Source organism: Poecilia mexicana, unplaced genomic scaffold (assembly GCF_051168715.1).
Source record: "Poecilia mexicana isolate PSO_F unplaced genomic scaffold, ASM5116871v1 scaffold_5, whole genome shotgun sequence".
NCBI lineage: Eukaryota > Metazoa > Chordata > Actinopteri > Cyprinodontiformes > Poeciliidae > Poecilia > Poecilia mexicana.
In genome coordinates, this window is record NW_028263374.1 from 27,147,672 (window position 1) to 27,164,133 (window position 16,462).

The window sequence follows — 16,462 nt, forward strand, 5'->3', positions numbered from 1 at the left end:
CACTGCCTCTGCATAGCCGCCCGGCTGGGGAGGGGTGATGCCGGGCTAGGGAGGACCCAAGGCTGGCGGGGCCCCCTTCACCCTGCTGGGGCCTGTAGGAAATCTGAACCCAAACAGAAAGGTGCAGGTTTCAGCTTCAGAATAAAACACCTGTTTACACCCTGTCACCCTCAGTGCTGAAACAGACTCTGTAGTGTGCTGTTGCGACTTCTTTCTTCAACTCAGCATATTAATAAATCATTGAATATTTTTAACTTAAGAAAAAAATAGAGAGCATAGAATGCAAATAATAAAAAGCATACATTTTGCATCGTGATGTGTAGGATAGGAAATATTTTCTATTCATTTTCCATTCTATTTTACTTCATTTAATAAATATGAATCAATCAATCAATCAAATTTTATTTGTATAGCACATTTCAGCAGCAAGGCAATTTAAAGTGCTTTACATAATTAAAATAAAAACAGAATGTGACATTGAATAAACAGTGAGAAAGAGAAAGAGATTTTGAAAAAGATTTAAAAAGATAAAAACATTAAAACCCGCACCCCTTTTAGGACTTCAGTTAAATGTCGTTTAACTGGGGCTCTAACCCTCTGGGACTTTAGTCAAAAACACCATTTGACAAGGACTCCAACCTCCAGGTTTTTAGTTGAAACGCCGTCAACTGGGACTCTAAACCCCATAGGACTTTAGTTAAACGTCGTTTGATTGGGACGTTTTCCAGGGGGGTTTATATCATTAAAATGTAAACAGTGAGAAAGAGAAATAAAAAGAAATTAATAAATAGATAAAAACATTAAAAACATCAAAGACATCAAAACCCGCACTCTAACCCTAATTTAGCCATAAGCAACTCTAAACAGGTGGGCTTTAAGTTGAGATTTAAAGGCACCCAGTGTTTCAGCTGTTTTACAGTTTTCTGGAAGTTTGTTCCAAATCTGTGGTGCATAGAAACTGAATGCTGCTTCTCCTCGTTTGGTTCTGGTTCTGGGGATGCAGAGCAGACCAGAACCAGAAGATCTGAGGGGTCTAGATGGTTGGTACAGCAACAACAGATCTTTAACTCTTAGAGAAAGAGGAAGAACGGTCTTTAACTACAGGGAGCCAGTGTAGGGACTTTAAAACTGGTGTTATGTGCTCTATCTTCCTGGTTTTAGTGAGAACGCGAGCAGCAGCATTCTGGATCAGCTGCAGCTGTTTGATTGATTTATTAGTCAGATCTGTGAAGACGCTGTTGCAGTAATCAATGCGGCTAAACATAAACGCATGGATGAGTTTCTCTAGATCGTGCTGAGACATTAGTCCTCTAATCCTGGAGATGTTCTTCAGGTGATAGAAGGCCGACTTTGTGACTGTCTTAATGTGGCTCTGAAGGTTCAGGTCAGAGTCCATCACTACTCCCAGGTTTCGGGCCTGATCGCTGGTTTTCAGTTGTAATAACTGAAGCTGTGCATTGACGCTAGATCGCTCCTCTTTAGGTCCAAAGATAACAACTTCAGTTTTGTTTCTGTTCAGCTGGAGAAAGTTTTGGCACATCCACACATTTATCTGTTCTAAGCATCTGTTCAGTGATTGGATGGGGTCAGAGTCACCTGGTGACATCGTGATGTAGAGCTGTGTATCATCCACGTAGTTATGGTAGCTAATCTTATTTCCTGCTATAACCTGAGCCAGTGGGAGCATATAAATATTGAAAAGAAGGGGTCCTAGGATTGAACCTTGGGGTACCCCACATGTGACCTTTGACCTCTCTGATGAGAAGTTTCCGATTGAAACAAAGAAATCCCTGTTCTTCATGTAAGATTCAAACCAGTTGAGCACTGGACCGGAGAGTCCAGCCCAACTCTCCAGTCGATTCAGTAAAATGTCGTGGTCAACAGTGTCGAAAGGTGCACTGAGGTCCAACAGAACCAGCACTGTGGTTCTCCCACAGTCTGTATTTATATGGATATCATTGAACACTTTGACTAGGCCGTCTCCGTGCTGTGTTGAGCAAGAAAACCAGACTGGAAGGAGTCAAAGCGATTCGTTATTGTTAGGAAGTTAGTTAATTGTTTAAAAACTGCTTTTTCAATAATTTTGCTGATGAATGGTTGGTCAGAGGTCAGAGGTCAGAGGTCGGCCTGTAATTCTGCAGTAGTGATTTGTCTAGATTGTTCTTTTTTATAAGTGGTTTGATAACTGCTGTTTTCAAAGCCTGGGGGAACACACCTGAGGAGAGTGATGAGTTTACTATTTGGATCAGATCTTGTAACAACTTACAGAGCATAGAGAATTATAAACTTATATCTACTCTCTGTTAACATAAAATAAATTAGCTATTCAGCTAAAAACACTATTACAAATATATTTTAAATATACAAAAAAAATCCACAACAAACCATGAGCTTATTCAACGAAATATCACTTCATCATAATAATTTTCTATTTCTTCTAAATGCAGAAAAGATTTAGATTATTTTATTTCACTAACATTGTTCCATAAACTGACACATTTAATTGAAATGCAGTTTTCCATCATTGCTGCTCTGAATCTACGTTTTTTTAATTTCCATTACTTCCCTGAATCCATGACTTTCACACATACTGGACTCCAGTTGCAGTTAATAATTTTAATACTTATATACGCCATCATCAACAAATAAGCCATTTGTAGATTTTTACATATTTGTTAAGCTAATTATGTTTTATTAGATTGTGACACTTCTGCCTCTCAACACTGCAAAAATCTTACCAAGTATTTTTGTTTAGTTTCTGGCACAAATATATTATTTCACTCAAAACAAGACAAAACGAACTTACAAGTAACTTTTCAGCAAGATACTGAAGCTTGTTTAAAGTCAATAATTCTTGAATATTCATAAAAGTCCTACTGGTAGAATTTTTCACTTATAGCAAGAAATTTTTCTGATGTTATAAATGAAAAATATCTGTCAGTGGACCTGATTTATTTATTTTTTTTATCAATATTCAAGAATTATTGACTTAAAACTAGCTCCTATATCTACTGTTTTTTTGGGGTTTTTTTTTTTTCTTATTTCAAGTGTAACAAGATATGTCCACTAAAAACTAGATGAAATACTAGTTTGTGTTTTTGCAGTGAAGGAGAACATATAAAGAATGTTACTTTGTTTCCCTGGGGCAAAAAAATGTGACAAGATACAGCAGTCTATTTCTCTCAGCCACTCTTCAAAATGGGAAAGACAAGAGAATGTGGCATTTAGATTGCATGCAATTTAAAATCCCAAAGGAAAAGTTACATAACTCATGTCATCCAAGCATCTTCCATGAGTTGTTGTGGATGGTGATGCTGTGGAGAAGGAAAGATCTCCAGCAGCAGTCAGTCTTGCAACAAATTTGATGAAGCCTCAGACTGAACCCAGTTGCTGGTTGACATTCTAGCAGCTCCACTTCCAGGAAACAGTATCATGTCCTGGATGACAACATCAGTTGTTAGCAAGCACTGCTAATCCACTTCATTTGCTTTTGCAGCTCATTTGTCTGAAAGTCGGGCAGAGAGACGAAGGAGTCAGGGATACGAGATGGTTTGGTCTCTCTGAATCCCTGAAGCCGTCTTTTCAGTTCTTCTGGAATTTGGGGTCAAAGTTGAGGTATTATTTAAGCTTTTGAAATGCTAATCAGTCCCAATTGTAAAAAAAAAAAAAAAAAAAAAGAAGCAATACTTTGTTGCTTGTTGCAGTGGTTAGACTTCATAATGACTGTTTAAAACAAAAAAGGAGTGCATTAATCTTGTCTGCAATTGTCTAGAGATGGATCCAAGTTTATTTTGCCACCTGTTGCACAGTAAGGAGGATAATGATTGAGCTTAGTGTTGAAAGACTGCAGAATCTGCATCTGTTGGTGTGAAGTTGTGCTATAAATAATTTATCTAAAAGGCTTTTAGACATTTTTATAATGGGTGTTAGTAAGTGGAGAGAGCTATAATTGCTTTGACTTTTCCCCATGACTTAAAGTGTGTTGAAAGCCTTCTGCCACTTAAACACGCATCTCAAGTGTCATATTATACTTTATATATATATTTATATATAGCCTAGAAGCTGGCAGAAAACTAAACACAATAAACCGCTGACAACATTCTTACTGTATTCCAAAGGCTAATGGAGACATTTCTGTTGAGAATGAACAACTACATTTGAAAAAAGAACATACTCATTCTGTCTTTTTTAATAAGTTTTATTAGTAAAAAAAAAAATCCCTTTTCACATATTTGGCCTCACACTGCAAACAAGTCTTAGGCATTTTGCTACAATCAATATGAAAAAATAAAAAGCTAAATATAGTTGCTGATATATGTACTCAATGTGGTGTACAGAGATATTGTGTTTGCAAATAAAGAGTAAGGAAATTAAATTGTGTGCAATCTGATGGCTGATATCTACACTGTAAAATGAACATGTTACATGTTGGTCAGATTCCTAGGGCCAGCCCAAGACTTTTTGTTAATTTCAACAACAAAATCAAAACTGGTGCATTATTAATGTCATGCCGTTGAAATAATCAGAGAAAAGATATGGGTTATAAGGAAACTGTAAATCATATCAAATCGTCAAGATGGGTAAATGTGCTAAAATGACTTTGGCACCAAAATCTTAAAAGGTAAAAAAGAAACAAAACTCAAGGTACATATAACAGTTGGGACTTATTAAACTTCATCAAGTGATGGGACATTTACCAAAGTGCAGCGTTTATACTACTAAAGTGCTGTCCCTTTTCTACATATTTGCCAAAATTGTGATATAGACAAACAAGACAAGTAGGAGTGGGTTTTTTTTCAGGTTCTCATGTCTTTGCAAGTTAGAAAATAGCTAGAACAAAATGGTTACTTATTTAAACCGGCCAATTAAGTATAAGTCAGAGAAAAAAAAATGTTTAAAACAACTGGATATATGACAAAAAAAAATGCAACAAAAATGAGAATTATTCCTTCTACAACAGGAGTGTCATTAAGTGTGAAGGGTGTTGTATGTCTGAGCAAAACATAGACCAAACACCACAATACAACATCTATGCTAAACTCTTAGAGAAAGAGGAAGAGCGGTTTACACTGACAGTAAGGGAAAAAAGGCAGTTCGAGCTTCCGTCTCAATATTCCAACATTTGTTCCCTTTCAGTTGCAGTTTCAACTGGATCTAAAAAGCAAATTGTGGACATACAAAGAGTCCAGTTCATGCTAGAAGAAAGGGTGAATCACTCTACCACTGCAACTCAGAATTAAATTCATGCAGAGGACAAGAAAAGGCTCCAAAAATCATATTGTGTGCAACAATTAAAGCAAGAATCAAGGCCCTGGTGTTAGAGAAGAATGAGGCACAAAAAGTAAAAAAAAAAAAAAAAAGAAAGAAAGAAAATCCAAGCCCACAGTCATTTAGAGTCAAATACAGATCAAAGTTCAGTGACGGGTCAACATTGTTAACGCAAACCCACGTCTGATGAAGCTTTCTCACTTGCTAATATGAGATCAGAGCTTTAAAATAAAAGTTTTCTTTAAACGAGGCCTCGTTTCCAGATCTCAGTATTTTCATCACAAGCCCAGTAGTAAAACAGCACTTGGACATGCAAGGCAGTGCTGATTAGGTAAGAAAAAAAAAAAAAAGGAAGGATGAAAACATCTTTATTGGACAATTAAAGAATCAGTGAAAAAAACTTTCCCCATTAAACAGTTTGGAAAGTAAAAGAAGGATGAACAGTTAGCACGGGGATGTGAAGCAGAGGGCGTCTTCTGTGACTATAATGAGGAAATGTAGAACAGATGGCAGGAGATGGCGGCGTTAACACAGAATAATTAGCCACTGTTTAAAGCTCTGATTAAACACAGAGCTGCTGCATGTGAGGTTCTTCTGATCAAAGAGGTTAAATTACAGTAATAACGTATTATTCCCAGGAACCTTACAAGTGCCAAAGAGACTATTCTTCAAAGCCAAAGAGAGAAGAATAACAGCCATTCAAAGAAGGACTTCTAACAGGCATGCACACTGACTTCACACGTTTTTAACGCAGGTTAGCCTGCATCTGTCCTAATAATGCATCAGCAAACCAACTCTAATTTTAGTCCACACTCTAGACAAGGTACATAAAATAGTTGGGACTTATTAAACTTCATGAAGTAATGGGACATTTACCAAAGCGTAAATGTCCCATCACCTTTCAACCAAAATGTTGAAGTATTCCCTCGGTGTAAAGGAAGTAGACTCCCACACGTCTTTCATTTCTGCATTGTTTGCTGCATGATTGTTGTTTGCATCTAGTGAACATGTGGTGGGTTTGGGGAGCAGGGTTGCTTTGTTTGGAACAAAAAAAAAAAATCACGCAATAAAAAGAGCATATAAATAAATTACATATAAACATCAAAGAGGAGATCCTTCATGAAGCTGAGATTATTTTTTTTTGCCTAAAAAAAATAACTTAGAACTTTAAAAAAAAATTACTTCAATGCATCATTAATTTTTTTGCTGACAGAAAATATTGTTGTTTTTTTTTTTTTACAAATGTACAAATGTACAAATATAAGTGACTTCCACGGAGAACACTGGAAAGCTTCACTTATCACCATTAAGGTATGAAAGTTTGGTTTAAAACCTGAAAAGTTCTTCCTCAATCATTTTTAATACGAATCATATTTTGCAAAAAAAAAAAAAAAAAAAAAAAAGGTCTTGGCTGCTGCTGTCCTAGTCAAGCTGCAGTGACCAGATATGAGTGTTTGTTGGGTTTTTTTTTAAAAAAAAAAAAAACATTTTATAGTGTGTTGTGTCTTTAAGCTGAAGCACACCAGGAGAATAGCGGGGTGGGTAACATTTAGTTCTTAGGTCGCGTTGAGTTCAGCCACCAAAATTATCAGCAGCACGTCCGTCGGGACTCTGAGACCTGCCGTCCCAATTTGAAACTTTTGCCTGATGTTGCTGCTGCACTGTCAGCAACAGGGATCCTCTTACCTGCAAGGAAACACACTGACATGTTGACATGAGCCTTCACATTTTGTCACAATACTGAGATTGTATGCAATAAACCAATAATCAGTAGTGCAGAATTACAAGAAAGTAAATTCTTGTGTATTTTATATTTAGCTAGTTTTGCTGTGCAAAAAAAATCTGATATCAGAATCCCCCTTATAAGTAAGTGGAGTTATTTAAATAGTGTTTAGTTTAATCTCAGTATAAATCCAGCTGATCTGTGAAGGCACCAACACAGCAAACAGGATAGGTTTCCAAAAAATATCCCAGGCTTTGAAGAGAGAGCGCTGTTCAAACAAAAATGACCGTCCACCTTAACATACAGGCAAAGCAACGAGCCGCATGGTGCTCTAGTAAAATGAGACTGAAATGTAAATTTTTAGCTTGCATGTAAAATACTACGTCTGGAGTAAAACCAATACTGCAAACCATCCTGAATACACAACCCAAGCTGTGAAACAAGATGGTGACAGCATCATGGTGTGGGGATGTTTTTAATCAGAAGTAGCAGGGATGTTGCTCTGATAACACAAAGCAAATTATGGAAGAAAAACTGTTAGAGGCTGCAAAAATATGGGGTTAAAGGTCACCTCCTAGCAGAACAACCACCCTAACCATTGCTTTAGATCAGGGATGTTCAAAGTGTGGCCCATGGGCCAGTAGAGCCCCCCCCCACTTCCCACCAGCACAGATGGCTGATGCAGGAAGAGTCTTTGTTTACTTTTACAACAGTAAAGGTGAATAGGACAACACAAAGTATTTTTCTTTAATAACTACACCTTGGTCTTATTTTTTGGTAATTGACCATAAATTAGACTTTTATCTGAAAGCAGTCTTTGAACCTAAATATCTTTTTTGATCTGCAATAATTTGCACATACATTTTCTACAAATATCCAACTACTTTACTCTTTTAACTAATATATAGCACATAAAATTTATTTTGAGCATTTAAAAAAGAAGTGTATGTTTTTAGGCCCCGGCCACTCTTTCTTGACAATTTTGGCCCATACAACAAAAAGTTTGGGCACAACTGGCTTAGATAAAAGCAAATTTATGTTAGAATGAGCAAATTAACATCAAGACCTACATCCAATGGAGAATCTGAACTAAATGAATGCTCACTGATCCATACATCCATCTGAGTACTGGCTAAGAGGAACTAATTACAAATACACACCACACTTATTAGATTTATAAATTGTTTTCCTTCTACTTTGCAATTATGTGCTACATTGTGTTAGTTTATCATGTAAAATCCAAATGAAATGGTTGAAATTTAAATATCAGACTGTAAATAATCTTTTAACTAGGGCTGTTGTAAACGAATATTTTAGTAATCGAGTAATCTATCGATTATTCTTACGATTAATCGAGTAATCGGATAAAAAAAATTATAAAATGAAATATTGGTAAATCTGGCATAATACCGGTGTTACTATCAGATATCAATATCAGTCCAATTTTTCATATTTGAGCATCCCTAACAGTTGCTTTTTTGTAGTTTAGAAAACTAACCTGTAACAATAATAGCTCACTTTCTAAGTTAACCAGAAGAAAAGTTATAGAAAAATCTGAAATTATATTGAATGTAATAACAAAGAGGCAGGCTCACAAATATGCTTATAAAAAATGTCTACAATCCAGCTTTTAGTTTATGTATTCATCTTCAGTGAGTTTAATAGACTAATTAAACTCACCTTGCCACCTAACCTGTCACGCTTTGGGTTTGAAAATACGGGAAATGCCGCCTGGAGTGGGAGGAGAGGGCGAATGAACGAACATGGGGTGGAGGGGAGGAAATAGACCAGCGGACTGACGAACCGTTGGACCGGGGAACGAACACGGGGGGAAGCAATACGGGATATTTACGACACCTTCACTGGTCACACTCAGAAACTCATCTACCAGCCATGTACGATGCGCTCCGCCACCCGTTTCTTCAGACCTGGATATGACATTTATTGTGCGGTTCGTCGGTAAAGCTACATTTACACGGTAAGCATCAGCTACTCAGCCGCCCGCCCTGTTCAGGCTATCCGCTCACCTCAGCGCTCTTCCCGCCGTTCGCTTTCAACCAGCAGCCCCGGAGGAGAAAGGCTGCCGTACTCCAGGCATTCCCCCAGTCATTTTAAGGATGCTTATTGGTTCCCCAAAAAACGATAAAAAGTCGGGCATTATCATCAATCAATAAAATCCCCACGGGCCAATCTTGAAGATTGGACTTTATGCCGCTGAGACTTAGCTTTTGTCAACAACTCAGAGGCGGAAGTGAGAGCTCCGCGCAACGCAAATGAAGTCCCGGCCGGAACACGGTGCGCTAACTAATAAAACATAAATTAACGAAGCTTCGAGGCAGGTAAATTTTCCTCGAGGAATTTTAGTAATCGAGGTACTCGAATCATTCGAGGAATCGTTTCAGCCCTACTTTTAACGGACCAAAAAGAATATATTTCACTTGTTTTACTTGTCGACTTATTTACAAAACTTTTGAAACATTTTTTTATAAAAACATCTTAAATTATTCAAAAAGGTATCTGCTTTCAGAAACAGAAAATAATAATTATATGAGGAGTCATGCTGAGGTGGAGAGCAGAAAACTCACTTATCTCTACAAACACCTCGTTGATGTTTATGGCATTCTTGGCACTGGTTTCCACAAAGATTGCATGGATGGAATCAGCATAGTCCTTGGCATCTTTTTCTGGCACTTCTCTGTAAACACACGAGATATATTAAAAACAATGTTTAGCAACCTGCAAACCAATTCTCTCGCTAAGCACCACTTCTTTTTTTCTGATGACACAGAAGATTTCACAATTTAACAGATGGAGAAGGGAGAGTGTTTATCAATGTTCAAGAAGATAACAGTGAAATAAATTATTAACAAAATCCCTTTTGTATAATTTTGAAGGAAAAATCGAGAGTTTTTTGAAATGTGATTGCCTCCCTTTCTTTATTGCTGTAAATTGGGAGTACTAATCATCAGATAACTTTAAAACGTAACTATAAGATCAAGCAAAAGTTCACCTGGAGTCTAACAGGTCACATTTGTTGCCAGCAATGGCGACCACTATATTAGGAGGTCCATGCTGGCGAAGCTCTTTCACCCAGTTCTTCAGAGTTTGGAAGGAATCCTGATGAGACAAGAAGTATGTTATTATAAATGAAAAATGCATGGAGAGGCGCATAAAGTTCAATCTCCATGGAGAACAGGAAAACTGAAGCATTATAAGAACCAGATTGATGCCACTCTCATGTCAAAATGCATAAATTAATTTCAAAAATGTTATCGTTTGCAAGGTTTTGTTCTCTTAAAGAACTTTTATTTATTTTCGCACAAATGCAATGAATGTAAAAAGCTAATTAGTTGAAAAAAGAAAAGTTAAAATCACCTCTTTTGTGATGTCATAAACAATGATGGCCGCCGCTGAACCTCTGTAGTACATCGGCGCCAGAGCACGAAACTATGGGAAGATGAGAAACGCTGTTTAAAAAAAATAAATAAACAATGCTGTGTGGACCTTTGAAAGAGAAGCGACATAAATGATGAGTTTAAACTGGCAGTGAGTTTAATCTCTGCTTAAACCGTTTTTATACTCAGACATCGTCAATCCTGAAAATAGCTTAAAATCCAATGAAATGTGAGAAGGATTTAGAATGAAGAATGTGACTGTAAATAATCCTATTACAAACAAGCGACGCTGATGCGTCAATGAGGACCTTCATTTCCTTTCTGTCATTCATTTTGTGATATGCGAATGCTAAATATATCAGTTCAGTATAACTGCACAGTTTTACATGATTACCTCCTACAGATTGTGGTTTTTCATAGACTCTGACGCAGAAAAGAAATGACACGACTAAGCTGGACTGTGGCAAGTGAAATAAAACTCTGATCAACACAAAAAAGGTGTGTTTTTAAAAAGTCAAGCAGTGCAAGTCCTTTCTCCTTACACGTTCAGATGTTATCAAGGGGAAAAGGAGCAGAAAGTGTCAAAAGATGTTAACAAGTAGACATTTATGAACGATCACAAATTTGATCTAAACCAAATGCATCATAGAGACACTCCTTGATCAGAACAGCCTGTGCAGAATGTGTAAACTCTGATTTACCCGGTTCTGGTGTTTAAAGATAAAACTCTCCCCAGCTCAGACCTGACCTCATTAATAAGCCCACTCCGTAGTGTTCGGATTCCTCTAAAGGAAATTACTATTTTTCTATTGGATGTGTGAGATTGTGCTACTGAAATAAAAGACTGATTTGTTTAAAGTGTCTTACATATTGTTGGTAGATATTATCTACTTTCAGCATTACAGCATTAAAGTACTGTCACTTGAAAGAAAACCTTTAATACAGTATGTAGAGTTTTTTTTTATTCTTTTTGCTGTTGAAGCATCCAGCAAAAACAATGACTTATTTTCTGATCTTGTGAATAAAAAGTAAAAAGATATTTAACAATATTTGTTCATTTTCAACATACTGGTATCAGTCTAATAACTAAACTACAAACCTGACTCACTTACACCAGTTCTGTTAGGAGGAGCGGACCAGAACTAGGACCAGAACTTCAGCAAACTATTGTGAGAAACTTGGGAAAGGAGACCCTAAAAGCATGACTCAATTCAAACAGCTAAATGGCAATGCAATCAAGTACTTAAAAATATGTACAATGACGTTAATAAATGAATCTCTGTATTTTCTCATTATTCTGACATTTAGCTATTCTAACTGACCTAAAACAAGTGAAGTTTGGTCTTATTTTCCTTCAGACAGTGAGAATTTTTGTTAATCTATTTATCCTGAGTATGTAAACTTCTGGTTTCAACGGGTAACTCTGAAGCTGATTCAAGTGTCACACATCAGCTAATGATATCTATTTGGAAAGCAACGACCCAGAAACTCGAAATCCTGGGTGACCCAGCCTGTACGGCAATTCAGTTTTCCTTCACAATAGAACAAAACAAACCATTCGTCTTGGGGTGACAATGTTACCTCAGAAAAGCACACATTCCCCATAATTACAGTTGTTACTGGCCTAAAGTCTAGCAGCAGGAATCCAGCTTGGGATTTTTTGGCAGCGGCACCGAGAAGAGCTCTGTCTGTTTCGCTGGCGAGTGTTGGGGCTTCGCCACAGCAAGACCTGTGTGGTCGATCGCCGCCTGAACCCAAAGAGCAATCACACCGAGGCCAGACGTCTGGCCACACAGAAGCAAAAAAAACAACTACAGTGATACCCTGGCAGAGCTGATTAATAGCTGAAACCACAAGCTGGGTGTACGAAAAGGACTTTCTTTTTCCAAGTGGATGTGAGGCTTCACTTCGCTTGATTTCTGTGAAACAGGGCAGTCAGAGGCGGAAGCTTGGTGGGTTACAGTTGGGATCAGTTGTCGCTTGATGCCTGATCTGATTTTAAGATACGAATGCTGAACTTGGGGAATCTCAGAGACTTCCCTTGCTGCACTTATGTTTCAGCTGGTTTTGTATTCCTTTCTTGCAATTTGTCAGATTTTGACGGGCCAAAGCTTCAAAGAGATTAGAAAACAAGGCCTTTAGATACCACAGCCGCTTTGTAGAAACAGGAACCCAGGGACACATGGTGCATTTGACTCTTTTACATTTATACATGTGGACTTGTTAAGGGATCAAGAGGTTGAAATGGTTGTGCATAAGAAATAGGGCTGAAACATCCTGCATCCTTTGCTACAAATGACTGTATAGAGGGATGCTATGTCACTGCATTTTAGGGAATAAATTATTTATTTTCTTATTCAAAAAAGGAACTGATTTACTTGGTTATGTATTTTTATTGTTGTGTAAAAATCTGCAGAATGCAGCAAATTTTTTTATCTAGTTATTCAATTAATCATCAGAATTAGCAAAAGAATAATCACTTTCTCAAATAGTAATTTGCAGCCCTAATTAAAAAGTAAAAAAACATAAACAGGGGACAGTCTGATGTAGAGTGGCAGAAAGCGTCAGATAAGATACACCAGAAACAGCAGCACACGCCACAGGGCTGAGACGCCGAGTTCATCCTCCTGTCTTATCTTAAATAGGTCTGCACGGATGTCCCCTGAAGAGCACAAGGAAGAGGAATCCTCCAGAGAGAAGGAGGATGAAAGACGAGCCGTATCTTATCTCAGCTCTGTGGAGAGCGCTGACGCAGGGGACAAAACATTACAATAGCAGAAGGTTGAGCTTGAGAAAGGGAAGTTCAGAGGAAAAAAGGGAAGTGATGTTGGATATCTAAGGCACAGAGAGACAGGAGTTAGACAGTGAGTCAAAGGAGAAAGCTGCTCCTTTCACAAAAAAAAAACAACTGTCACTGGGCTGGTTTCACTTTCAGTGTGGATTCGCTTTTATTCTATATGTCTTCTATAACCTCCAAGAAGATATTTTAAGAAATGCATTTATATATGAACAAAGGTCAAGTTTGTGACAGGGGTGACATCATTTTGAGACAAACACGTACCAGAAACATCAAAGTACAAAATATGGTAGATTTGTATTTGGCTTTCAAACAAAACAAATATCCATCTCCGATTTAAAAAAAATACCACAGAAAATATTCCAGACCTCCTTCTATAGAAAGGAAAATGTTGCCCCCTTTCAGAAGAATTAGCTAACTGCAGGGGCTCACACACAGAGTTAGAGCTACATAACTATTTCACTTGCTTTAGAAATACATGGAAATTTTGTTATACTTCAACTTCAGAGTAACTAAATTAAAAATTACTTACCCGCTCCTGTCCTGCCGTGTCCCAGATTAGGAATTTATGCATCTCGTTTTGGTATTGCACTGTCTTGGTCATGAACGATGCGCTGTTGGAAACAGTGAGCAGATGATTGTTAAATTAATTTGAAAATCTTGGATGGGTTTATTTTTGAGGCTCAAGAAAATAAAGTCAATAAATGTCTGATAACTGTTGATACCATCTTTACTTTTTTATTATACCCTATTGAAATATTTGTACTTAATTTCTGATCAATATGTACATAATTAAAAAAAACATTTTTAACATCATATTTTAATTTATTATTACGTTTTAAAATTTTTCTAGCTTGATCAGATGGCATTTATTTTAGCTGCATTTAAAAATCTTTTGTGACTTTTCAAATGTATTAATGATGTTATTTTCTGTAAATGTTTAGAAGCATTACAAGTATTGATCTCTTAATAATTATAACTCTGTAATTATAATAATTAGTAGACAGAGAATATTATAGAGCTGGATTTTATAGGGTATCCAGTTTCTGCACATCAAAAAAACCTTGGGATTCTTGGCACAAAATCAATCTTGTTCGCTGTGCGGATTTGACTCTCCCAGAACTGCCCAGTATTCCAGATCCCGTTTATAGTCTCAAGGTGTAGTATTAGACAGGAGGCTGTTTTAGGAAGATCAGAGTGTTTGTTTTTCACCAATTATTTGGTTGTCATGTGTGTTTGCATTTTCAAGCCATGGTCTTCAACAGGAAGTTGAGTGCCAAGTAGCTGGAATTAAAGCCAGCTCTAAGTCAGAGGCCATTATTTTTTACCAAAGAAAAGACGGAATGCTCCTTTTGTTTTATGAACAGTGACGATGGATAGCTGCCCTTAGCAAGGGCATTGCTGTGGTCTGTTGAGATAATGAACTAGACGAGTCGAAAGCCAAACATCTCAATATTCTGGTCTATCAACATTCCAGCAATGACTTATGGTATGACAAGTGATTCATGATGCTGGACACAAATGGCTGAAATCAGCTGGAGAGAAGTCAGGCTCAGACCAGAGGTTGGGTAAGAGATGTGTCATCCAAGTGGGATGATGCTGGTCATCTGCACCAAAACGGGTGAGCTCAAGTGTTTCAGGCATCTCGTCAGGACGCCTTTTTGAGATTTCCCAAGCCCATTCTACTAGGTGGAGAGCCCGGAGCAGACACATGAACACACTGGAGGGACGATAATTTCTTTCTGATCTAGGAACACCTAGAAATCCCACAAAATGACATGAAAAGTGATGCTGGGAAGAGGGACATCTGGTTTTCTCTTTTCCAGGCTGTGACTTTTATGTCCTGATCTCAGATAAATTTAATTCAAAGCAATTCAAAAATACTCTATTGATGCCAAATGAGAATTAAAAGTTGTTGTAACTATAAACACAGTTTATAGTTATAGGAACGTCTCGAAGTCGTTCCTATTTCATTAAATATTGTCATTATTGTACGTAGTTAGCTACATAGCTAGTGGATGGATGGATAATAGTTTTGGGGTATTTTTATTAATAGCCTTATTAAGTTATTTTCTTAATTAAATATCAAAATTATACTTAAAAACACCCAGTTGACCTAGTTTGCATCTAATAAGAAACAGAAAACTTGCATATTGTCGTAAAGACTTTGGCAAACAATCATTTTAAAATAATTATCAAATGTTTAACAATAAGATAGCCCCATTTCCTGTCAACAAAATGCTTCTTCTCAGCTTTTACTGAAATCAATACCAACCATTTAAGAAAGCATTCTCCCAAAGCCACCAAAAAGGTGACAGTATATAAGCCACAGGGGAAACTTACCCAATAGTTGGGTTGATATTTGGGTCAAAGCTGTCCTCCACAAATCTACAAACAATACTTGATTTTCCAACTCCAGTATCCTGCAGAAACAAAACAAAGAGAGTTTGTATTAAGCATGGACAAAAGCTATTTTGTGGCATTTTCTTCTTGACTACTACATTACAGAGAATTAAACAGGAACCATGAGCTCATATTATTTCCTTAGGCAAAAAAGTCAGTAGTTTAAATTAAGCTACTGACAGATTATTTCCGTCTTTACTGATAGAATATTTTTAGCTGGTTGACTGTCCTCGTTCTTTTTTTTCCTGATATTCTCATTGTGTCATTAACCTATTAATTAGGTATACAGGCTGATAATTCAAGGTGCTTATCGTACATATAAGAATAGTACTTATGACAAATTGAATAGTATACAAGACGATTAATTACCTAAAATCATGTTTAAAGTGTACCTGCTAAACCTTCACGTCAGATCATATTGAATGTAGTTTTGATTACAAACGTAAGTACAGATCTGGAACATCACAAATACATACGTCTTATCGTTAAACAAATCGACACCGTGACTTACCCCAAGGAGACAAACTTTCAGCTCTCTCAGTGCCATGTCGTTGTATTTTAAAGCGAGATTAGATTGAGATTATGTACAATTTTCTCCTCTTCTCTCTTATCTGAATATTCTTCAGGTGGTCTCTGTTTGCAAACACTATAGCTTCATAGTGACCAAAAACTGTAAATGGACATCCTGATTTAGGCAAAAAATCCCACAGTACGCATCAAAACGTCTCGAAGTCGTTCCTATTTCATTAAATATTGTCATTATTGTACGTAGCTAGCTAGCTAACTGCGAAGCCGCTGAGTCGCGCAGGCTCCATCTTGAACTACGGCATATAGTCACGTGACTGTATAGCCTCTCTTTTTTTGTTTGAAGGCGCA

General features: G+C 37.1%; 1 protein-coding gene across 1 annotated transcript; it reads right to left on the minus strand.

The window, feature by feature from the left end:
• Positions 1-4,177: 4,177 nt before the first annotated feature.
• Positions 4,178-16,451, minus strand: rab22a (RAB22A, member RAS oncogene family). Its single transcript, XM_015005659.2, has 7 exons — positions 16,098-16,451; positions 15,527-15,606; positions 13,716-13,797; positions 10,367-10,438; positions 10,002-10,108; positions 9,577-9,686; positions 4,178-6,954 (listed from the first exon to the last, which is right to left on the minus strand). The coding sequence occupies exons 1-7, from the start codon at positions 16,131-16,133 to the stop codon at positions 6,857-6,859; spliced, it is 585 nt and encodes a 194-aa protein (XP_014861145.1). The 5' UTR covers positions 16,134-16,451; the 3' UTR covers positions 4,178-6,856.
• Between the last annotated feature and the right edge of the window lie 11 nt (positions 16,452-16,462).